Source organism: Crocodylus porosus, unplaced genomic scaffold, assembly GCF_001723895.1.
Source record: "Crocodylus porosus isolate Cpor-Errol unplaced genomic scaffold, CroPor_comp1, whole genome shotgun sequence".
Classification (NCBI taxonomy): domain Eukaryota; kingdom Metazoa; phylum Chordata; order Crocodylia; family Crocodylidae; genus Crocodylus; species Crocodylus porosus.
The window spans coordinates 102,372,957-102,383,054 of NW_017728906.1; the positions used below are offsets into that span (position 1 = coordinate 102,372,957).

The 10,098-nt window shown below is 42.4% G+C and overlaps 1 protein-coding gene across 2 annotated transcripts; it reads right to left on the reverse strand.

Moving 5' to 3' along the window:
* Window positions 1-263: 263 nt before the first annotated feature.
* TEX30 (testis expressed 30) lies at window positions 264-8,684 on the reverse strand. Of its 2 annotated transcripts, XM_019529690.1 has the most exons (5): window positions 8,548-8,684; window positions 4,544-4,774; window positions 2,978-3,029; window positions 2,305-2,513; window positions 264-874 (listed from the first exon to the last, which is right to left on the reverse strand). In XM_019529690.1, the coding sequence occupies exons 1-5, from the start codon at window positions 8,563-8,565 to the stop codon at window positions 707-709; spliced, it is 678 nt and encodes a 225-aa protein (XP_019385235.1). In that variant the 5' UTR covers window positions 8,566-8,684; the 3' UTR covers window positions 264-706. The 2 variants fall into 2 exon arrangements, with proteins under 2 accessions (XP_019385235.1, XP_019385236.1); XM_019529691.1 differs by lacking the exon at window positions 2,978-3,029 and having other exon boundaries at window positions 2,305-2,517.
* Window positions 8,685-10,098: the final 1,414 nt, after the last annotated feature.

The window sequence follows — 10,098 nt, forward strand, 5'->3', positions numbered from 1 at the left end:
GAAAAAATGTTTTTCCTGACCAAAGTAGGTGGTTAATCACTACTTTTGTAAAATCACTTTCTCATGGAAATTAAACACGTCACCCAATTCTGTACTAGTTTCCGTACTGTGTTAGTAGGTTCATACTAAAAGGGTGCAAAATACTATGAAACCAAAATGGTAGTATTTTATATCAGTTTTGCACAAGTATAAATGCCTGCATGAGGCAGAAGTCAAGGGAGAAACAGACCTGTAAGATCAGCCAAACTGGAAATTATTTTTTGCTAAGTTATAAATTCATAAGAAATGAGATTTAATACTCAAATTAACTGCTATCTGAAATACACCCAGGAATTAATTAAATTAAAGATTTGGTTCCAACAGAAATTCAGTTAATTTTTCAGCAAACTTAAGCTATACAATACAAAAAAAGTTTATTAGCTTGGTCAAACAGATCAGCAAATAGAAACAAAAAACCCCAGTTTTATTATTGAGCATTTTGCATGTGAAACCTTTAAAAAATGTCTTCCTTGGTAACCTTTCACTGATTTTTTTTTTTTAATCCATTCTTAAAAAAATACTGAGCATGACAGTTACTGAATCAAACAGGACTCATTAAGAAATCATTTGTATTTGTCTGTTAGCCAGTTAAACAAGTCTTTACTAATCAATTATATTTTAGGGAAGGCTAATATAACAGATGTTATTTAACTGCTGGAAATTATTTTCATTCCTGCTCAATGATTTCTTGAATCCAAGAAAAAATCTCCACGTTTATTTCCATCATGACATCATCTGCTGTTCGTCCTTTCACAGACATGCCATGGTTTGCTTTGTCAACCCAATGGATTTTTTTAGGTACTTTTATTTTGCTTGCCACACCTTCCAACAAGTTCTACAAGTCAAGAGGAAAAAAGATACAATTATAAGCTTGAAATTGGACCATATTAGTTATTGTTTTGTCTCTCCTGCACATAACAGGCAGCAGTGCAAAAATCAAATGAATTTATTCATATATTAAATAGGATTAACAAACAAGAAAATACTGTATTCAACAGTGAAACCTCCTCAGAGTAATGCACGCAATTTTAGTTATTCTCCTGAAATGAAGTATAGTTGAGATTAAGAAGACAGCTCTCTGAAACACCCTCTCAAATACTTAACGAAAAAGAATTTATTCTTACTGTCAATAAAGGTAATTACCTGCAACAAACGAGCAACATGAAATATAAGAATATTTCTTTTGAGACTAGCTCCTTCTCTGTTGGACTTGCTCCATAAACAGATTTCTCTAATAAAGGATAGGTGGATTTCTCAAATTAAGAGCAAACTCCAAGTAACTCCTTGCTAATATAATAGCCATTATGTTAGCTGTAACCTCTATTTAAAATGTTAAGATCTCTCAGAAACAATTGCCTGAGCTGGACTGTTATATGCACATAGTTTTAAGTCCTAGCAAATTTTGTAAGGAGAGTACCCAACAACATATACCCAAAACTGATTTGTTTGCATCTACTCTGGGAAAATAGAAAGAAGATAGTTCCAGACACTGTTACCAGATAAACTGTACTTGGAACAGTATTAACACTTGGATATTTTGTTGATTTGGGATGCAAAATTTTTCCTCATCAAAAGACAGTAAAGTTACTATTTTGCAAAGGTACTTTGGTAATAGTTGTATTTGTTCTGAAAACATAGATATGTATATATCCATTATAGCATATTGTTCACTTTGCATAATCTCAAACAGCAAGGGAGTTTTGGAATAATCAGATATATCCTCTGGTCTTTTTCCCCCATGTATAATAGTTTTCTGATACAATCTGGCCCACTCCTAAAAGAGCAAAAACGTATTTAAAAGCACTTTTATAAAAGACTCAAGGATGAGCTACCAATATCCAATTTCCTATTATCCAGTATCCTACCAATATCCAATTTCCTGGATTGGACCAGGCATAGTGGGAGAATGGTTAAGCTCTTTGCTATATATCCTGAAGCAAACATTCAAGCCTCATTCTGGACCTGTGCCTTTCCCCCAGTCAACTCTGCTACAAAAAGGAAGAAAAGGCAGCTGGATGTGGATGCTAGCTAGATATATTACACCCTAGCTTGCTAGTGAGTACAAAAATTGGCATGCCCTAATCTTGCAAGTCTAATAGCCCTATGCAAAAGCAAGTATGACTGACTGACTTACATTTTCTGCCCAGAGCCTTCTCTGGTACAGCAGTGCGGGAAAACTTATTAACAAGTCACAAGTTTAGATGAAGAATTATCATCTCCCTCTCCCCTTTTCTGTCCCCTTATGGAATATGTACTGGAACTCACTCTTTCACACATCTCATCTTCTGATCCTGAGACAAACAGCACAGGGCATCTGATAAAAAATAAATCTTCATCCCGAAGTTTGGACTGAAGCTTTGGCCGATGCAGTGGATATGACAAACATATTAAACCTTGAATGAATTCATCATTGCTGTCATCCTGGCTAATCTGACGTACGACAGAGGCAGCAGCTCGTGAACCCATGGAACGACCTTCCTCCCATTTAGAAATAAAGAAAAACAATCATCTCACTTTTATGTTCACACTGGAAATAAACTGTCCACTAAATTATCTAATTAATTGCAATGTACGTAATATACTAGCATTATGCACATTTTGCAAAATGCCAGAAAGAGGTTACTATGATACTTAAGTACTGTTTTAGACAACTTAACTGTGCCCATGTAACGTTAAAGAAACCATTAAAACTAAAGTAGTACTAATTGGAACATATGAAAATCATAACTGTATATCTGATTTCATTTCCCCCTTTCATATCCATCCCTCCATTATGTATTGTATCAAACTACGGATCAAAACACAATTACAAAATTCTTAGGGTCTGTAGATTCATAGCCTTTTGCATCAATCCAGATGACTCCTAAATTCTTCCTATCCCTCAGGAACAGAATAATTATACAAATTATATCTTTAAGCCATTGCTGTGGCTTTTTACCTCCAAGGAAGACACCAGAAAGTGTATATTCTCCACATGACTTTAAATACTCCTAAAGAAATAAGACAACATTTAGTATTTGTTAAAAAAACACCATTTTAAGATACAAAAAGGGCTGTATATGGAGAGTCTGACTGAAGTGCCTTGAAGCACTGAAAACTAGCAGCATTCTTTAAATTAACTTTCAATGTATTATCAATATTTTTATTTCCCTTACAAGAAAATTGGGTAAGATAGATAGTGTTCTTATAAAGTACTTAAACGCAAAGTTCCATAGAACAAACTCACATTAACATTGGCAAGATCTAACTTCAGTAAAATGGTGCATACATCATAAGATATATAATTAATAGTGGTATCAGTGTATGAAATCTCTGGTGGCTGGATTGTGCTTTTTACTCAGTTAAGTAAATCTCCCTTTCAAGGCATACCTGAATCCTGAATTTGCAGATCTGATGAAGAATATGGACTGATGCAGAAAATGACCACCTCCCATCTACTGGTTAGAGTGGATGTCTAGGCCAGGGGGCAGGAATGGGAAATAAGCTGTGCATTTTCAAGAGCTGCGTTCCCTCCGATATATCCCAGAGCAAGGGAAGAATTGCAGCTCTTTAAAAGTGTCTTCCTTAAGACTCAATCTAGTCCTTAAGTTACTATTGAAGGATGTTGATTTTAACATAAACTGATAACACAAGAATACCTTAATAAAGGGGTGGTCAAAATACAGTCTGTGGGCCGGATTTGGCCGGCCAAGTGATTGTATCCAACCCGTGGGTGGGCGGCCACCAACTTATGAGATCTGGCTCATAGGTGGCTGGTGGCTCTGGCTGCCACGTGGTGCTGAGTAGGCACCTGGGACCGCTTCTGCTGCATGCACCATGTGGGTGGGACTGCTTTTGTCCAGTGCTAATAAGGCAGCATCAGCTGTAGACCTGGGCAGATGCCTCAGTCCTCATCTGGAACCTGCTGGGCATATCTAGTTGATGCTGGCACCTACCTAGGACTGTATCCACAGCATTGTGCTGGTAGTGACATAAGCTGCAGATGGAGCTGGCAAGTTCTGAGTGGGGACTGAGATCTGCTACAGCTCTGGGCAGTGGTTGGGAGTGGGGAGGGAGGGAGAGAGATGGAGGATCAGGTTGTGCTACAGTTCTGGGGAGGGAGAGGAAAACGGAAAAGACTGGGACACGCTACAACTCTGCAGGGGAGGAGTGAAGGGGGAGAGAGAGAGGGAGGATCAGGCCATGCTACATATAGGGAGGGGAAGAAAGAGGACTGGGGTATGCTACAGCTCCAGGGAGGGAAGGAGGGAGAGAGAGAGAGACGTGGCCCTTGACAGGACACCAAAACTCATGTGGTCTAGAGGACACCAAAACTGATTAAGTGGCCCTCCAGCCAAAATAACTGCGTACTACGCCTTAATACTTGGCAGTAACACAAAAAATTATATACAAAGAGTATATTGCGGTGTGTAAAAGGATTTTGATAAAATAAAATTGAAGTAGTTTCTAAGATATGGTTGTCTGAGTTTTCCAGATTTTAAAACAGAATCTAGTAATTTCTTACCACAACTCTTTTATATGCTTTAGTCCGATAGGTAATGTTAAGCCCTTTACAGGTAAATCGCAGACACAAGACTCCATGAGAAGCAAGGTAGGTTGCCAAAGAAACTAAATGAGGGAAATTCATGTCTCCTCCAGCTCCATGGGTAAGAACAACACCATGTGCTAATATCCTCTCTGGGACAGAAAATATGGCATCTAAGTATTTATTTCCAAAAGGTATTTTCACTTTAACCTAGAAATAAAAATAGTAAAAATAAATACAGAAATATTTCCAATCTGTACGTTCTGAATGTCAATGCTATAGATAGACTAATTCATTTATCACACCACTTTTTACTCTGACAAGAAGGAATGGAAGTAGTCTTGTGATTAACAGACTAGTGATCTGGTTTCTTCTATTTCTGTCTCAAAGACTTTCTTAGGCAAGTCACCTAATCACTCTGTGCCCAAATTGCCCCATATGTAACTGAAGATAATTAAGCATCCCTAACTTCGACGGTATTTTGAGGTTTACAGAATTTGAAATATAAATTATATAAAAATACTAAGTTCCACTGTTTTCAGACAGTGATAGCTGCCTTGATTCCCTCAACAGTTTTTGTAATTTTTTTATAATCACTGTTGTCTATTTCTAGAAAATATAAAGCATTTCACTCCCCTCTTGCTGCTTTAGACAACATACCTAAATGACAAAGGAAACTGAAGAGGACCCTGGTCTTCTGACAGATTTGCAAAGGCATCACCTTAGTTTGCACGGAGCCCTAAACAAGTCAATACGGCTCTATGCAGATTACAAAGGTCCATCCATGCTCATCCAGCTGCACAATCAATATTCCCTTTTATTCCGGGGGGAAAAAGTATAACTGAGTATGTGCAGTGCGGTCATGCAAACAGAAAATAATCAACCTAAATCCATCCATTAAAATAGCTTTTTCGAAACTTCATAAAAGTAAAAATTTTCAAAAATTTCCAGGCTGCTTGTAGACGTAAAAAAAAAAAAGCAAAAAAAAGTGTGCTTACTTTAAACTTGGTGCATCCCTACCCCAAGCCCAGTGCAAGGCCAGAAGACGCAGTGTGCAGGGCACTTTAGTAGAGCTCTTTTGATGCTTTTATCTAACAGCTGATTGCCTTATCTATAGAGACACTGCAGAACTGGGTTGAAGTAATGCATCACTTCTTCCAGGAAAGCATGTGCATGCATTTGTTTAAGCCATGTATCTTATATTCTGGTGTCTTTAGCAAATTTTTAATATGAAGAAAGAAAAAACTCCCCACCGACTTTCAAATTACACAGTAGTAACTGACTATAGGGGGGAAAAAAAGGCAAATGTCATCCCACAAATATCTCCTTTCTCGAAAGCCCAGGTATAAATTTAATTCTTGCAGCTTCCCCTGAAAATTTAAGCTATTTTGATCCAGGGACACAAAGGAAGAAGTTAGGGAATTCCAAAGCTGACCTTGCTCTGTCTTTTCATAAGACTAAGTTTTATGATGCGCCATGTATAAAATATTATGCAAACAATTTGCATAACACTGTAGACTTACAAGCTTCTATGTAATGTATTACTCTACTCCATGATCATCAGTGCTCGGAGGAAGGTACAGAGCTGAACAATACTTGGCAGCTCAAGCTGATAGATATTCATTCATGGGTGTTAAGATAAACTAAATGGGAAAGTGGATGTTGGGACTGCAGGATGTACAAGGTATTGGGAATTAGGGCTGTGCAAAATTTCACTGGCCGTTTTGTTTTGACAGCTTTTTGACTTGTTTTGAGGTTGAAACAGCAAAATCAAAGCGAAACAGAGCTTTGAAACAGCCTCAAAACAAAACCAGGCAAGTCAAAACGTTTCAAATGTTTCAAAAGGTTTTGAGTTTTGAAGCTCAAGCTGGGCTTGCCTGCAGGGAAACAGAAACTAAAGAAAGGAGTGAGAGAAGGAAGAGGGGGGAAGGAGCACTCTTATTATTGACTGTGTAGCTGGCCAGTCTGAGGTCCCTTCCAATCCCAGTTCTCTGGGGGAGGGATGGAAAAACTACGTAACAACCAGCATTGTTTGAATTTTCCTGCTTTCTGCCTTGGTGTCAGTTGAGTGAGGGTTCACCTTAACACACACACAGTATCACCCACCCATGTCATGAATTTGGCCTGTCAGTAGCTAGAGGTGCAGGACCCCAGAACCCAGACTCCCCCTGCACCTATCTACTTGACAGCTGGCAGGCTTTGTGGTTGCAGCAGGCCCTAGCAGGCCTGCAGTTTTCACCTCACTGTGCCCCAAAATCGACAGTCTCACAAGCACCCATGTCACAAGTTTTGCCTGTCAGCAGCCAGAGGTGCACGACCCAAGAACCCAGAAGCCCCTGCGCCTATCTCCTTGAAAACTGGCAGGCTTCATGGCCTCAGCAGGGGCTAGCATGCCTGCAAGTTTCATTCAAATCAGGCCAGAAATGACAATTATAGGCTGTTTCGAGCTTCCCCATTATAGCCTATGGGTGAAATGTTGAAACAGCATGGAAACAGCAAAACTGTTTCGACGAAACGAAACGGAACAGCAGTTTCGAATTGAAATGAAATTTGAAACAAAACGCTGTTCAATCAAAATGCAAGGTGAAACAGAATGGTGCCGTTTCGCTGAGCCCTACCGGGAATTAGAGGTGCACTGCAGGTGTTATGGCTGGTCAAGCTGAATGTTTCCTGATGGAAGCCTGGCCACTACTAGACCCCTCACCCTATGCTATTCCTCTTACAGATGCCAGTTATTCTCAACCACTCATTCACAGCTGTTATCAAACAGTTAAGAAAAAACAGGCCTGTCTTTCTATTCATCAAGCGTTAGTGATGGTTCCAGTGACCAAAACACACACTTGAGGACTAATGCCTATAGTCCATAGCGCAGCTGGTAGGTTGGAATATATAATTTGGCAACTAAATGCATGAAAGCAACATCAGATTCATGACACCTGGCAGCCCTATTTTCTCACGTTAAGGAAACTTCACTTCCACTGCTTTCACAGACTCCAACTGTGGCTTGACATAGGTCTATCAAGTAGGAAGGTACCAAGACATTCATGGGAAGAACAAGGTGCAGGCAGGGAAAGTGCAGCGGTCCAGTTTCTTTCCCTCTACTACTGCTTCCTCTGTCACAGCAGTGGTGGAGGGTTAGGGGGAAGGGTGACAAATTTAAGACAGCCTTTGACTAATTAGGTTCCTTACACGGAAAATTATGACATTTATAATTTTCCACACACCAAATTTAATTCTGAGTGTAAATTCAAAGTCAACTTGGATTCGGGCATATACAGCAGTCTGTCCACATGCCAGTTCTCGGGGGGGGAGGGGAGGAACGACCTTGCCGCTTCACAGGAAGAACCTAAACACCTTCCCAAGGCTGTGAGCGGCATTGGCGCCATGATCCTTCTACCGATTTCATTAGCCCTGGGGTGTCAAACACATGGTCCAGCTGCCTACCAACAAGATGTTGCAACCTGTGGGCACACAGTAGCAGGGGGGCAGGCAGAAGAGTGCTCGGTGCCAGTGGTGGGACACCTAGCGATGACAGTGACTTGTGGGCATACAGCAGCAGTGGGGGGGAAGCAGAAGAGCCCTCAGTGGCACTGATGGGACACCTGGCAGTGACAGCTCCTCCACTCAGCTGTGCCAGGGAGGACGAGAAGCAGTGTTGCCTACCACCATCCCTGCCCCCTTGTGCCTTGGGATGGATCCAGCCTGGCAAGGAGCCCCCTGACCAGAGACACAAGGAAAGCTCGACACTCCTCAATCAGTCCACGAGGTGCACCTCCCCCCTACCATCCGCCTGCCAAGGATCCGAAGGGGCCTCAACTGCCACAAGGTGCACCCCTCCCCCTAGGCTCCTCAGCACCACCCCCAGCAGGCGGGGCCGGCCCTAAATCCATCACGTGACCAGCGGGCGGTAGAGCGTTGGGGAGCCGCCACCCCTCCCCCCCGCACGCTGAGGAGCCCCGTGGGGCAGGGCTGACGGCACCCACCTCCCTGTAACTGCCCATCACCAGCGGACACTCAGGCGAGGTGGAGCCTGCGCTCACCCCGGGCGAGAAGGAAGGGCTGGGGCCCCTCGCTCACGCGGCCAGAACCAGGCCAGAGAACCTTCGCGGGCTCCACAGCAGCGGGTCCCTATCGCCCCAGAGCGCATGCGCAGGGGCAGCCCGATCGACCGCCCCTGGGTGATTGTTGGCTCCGCCTCTTCCCTAGGCTTCGCGCGGGCGTCTGTGCTGATGGTTCTCGCACGGCGAGCTTGGCACGGTGGGAAGTGGGCTGAAGGTTGGGGGTGCGGCTGCGCGAGGGGACGGAGAGCTGAGGAGACTGTCGGAAGGCATCGTCGTTATCCGGGGAGCTCGAGGCCGCTTCCCCACCCCGCCCGCCACGCAGGCAAAAGAACGGAGGAAGGCGCTAGCTGAGGGGCAGGGATGGGGTGGGGAAGACATGAGAATTACACCCTTCGCATTGTAGCGAATACCCTTCACAACCTGAGGAAGAAGGTTGTCTTGAGTTCATCCTGAGTACCTAGTGGGTCCAATGGCAGAGAGGGTTCTTTGGGTGAATCTGCTCTCTTGTATTAGACCCACGGGAATAGTTGGGAAAATTCTGCTTAGCAACTGATTGGGTATAAATCCCCTGCATTAGGTTGAGGACGCATCTGCAGTTGATGTGTGCCCTTCCTGGATGGATAAAAACTATCTCCCTCAGAAATCCTGGCCTGTTACCTTAAATGCATTGAGCAGTGGTCTGGATGGCTGCAGTAATTGCCCTGTATAATGGCCTGTGCAATGACCTAAAAATGATGCTTTATCCACTTGTTATCCCAGGCTCATGAACAGCAATTCAAAATGGATTTGCTATGAAGGCTTTATCATCAGGGCTTTTGGGATAGAATGAAACTTAGGAAATGGCTTGCACAACTCATGCAGTCAAAATGGCCCCACGTCATCTAGATAATTATTCTTAGTGATGCTGAGTTAGGTGACTTGCACTTGGATGCAGATGCAGATGTGCATGAATTGGGTACTCTGTGGTGTCCAAATAGAGAAATATTTGTAGGCTTAGTTAAGAGTTATGCTCAAAGGGGGGTGTAAAGGTTGTATTACACAAATTAGCATCAGGCAACAAACTGGATCAAGATAGTTCATCTGCTCTGTTTGCAAACACTATGTGGTGAGACTTACTAATGCGCAGTGCTGTCATTACAGCACTTTTTGGTTTGTGTATTAATAGGACATCCATCTTATAAAATAATGTTTTTAAACTACTGGTATGTTTGTGACACATGCCCAGTATAAAATTCTTGACACAGAAAAATACAAAAATCTTATTAAAATAGTTCTCAAGAGTGGATTTGATTGAGAAACTCTTGAATTGTGCACCTCTGGATAAATGAGCTGTGAGAAATAAATGTCATGCCAGGAACACGGACCGGAGCTCTACCAGGAAGGCTGAAATGGGATTATTGGGGGTTACAAGGTACAAACTGCCTGTACACTAGCCAAGAAGGTATTTCTTGCCACACTACTGCCTTATTAACT

Coding starts and splice junctions, on each gene's coding strand:
- TEX30 (XM_019529690.1), bottom strand. Junction 3,030..4,543: donor AAGCATATAAAAGAGTTGTG/GTAAGAAATTAC, acceptor TTATTTCTTTAG/GAGTATTTAAAGTCATGTGG. Junction 2,514..2,977: donor TTCTGGTGTCTTCCTTGGAG/GTAAAAAGCCAC, acceptor AATGGGAGGAAG/GTCGTTCCATGGGTTCACGA.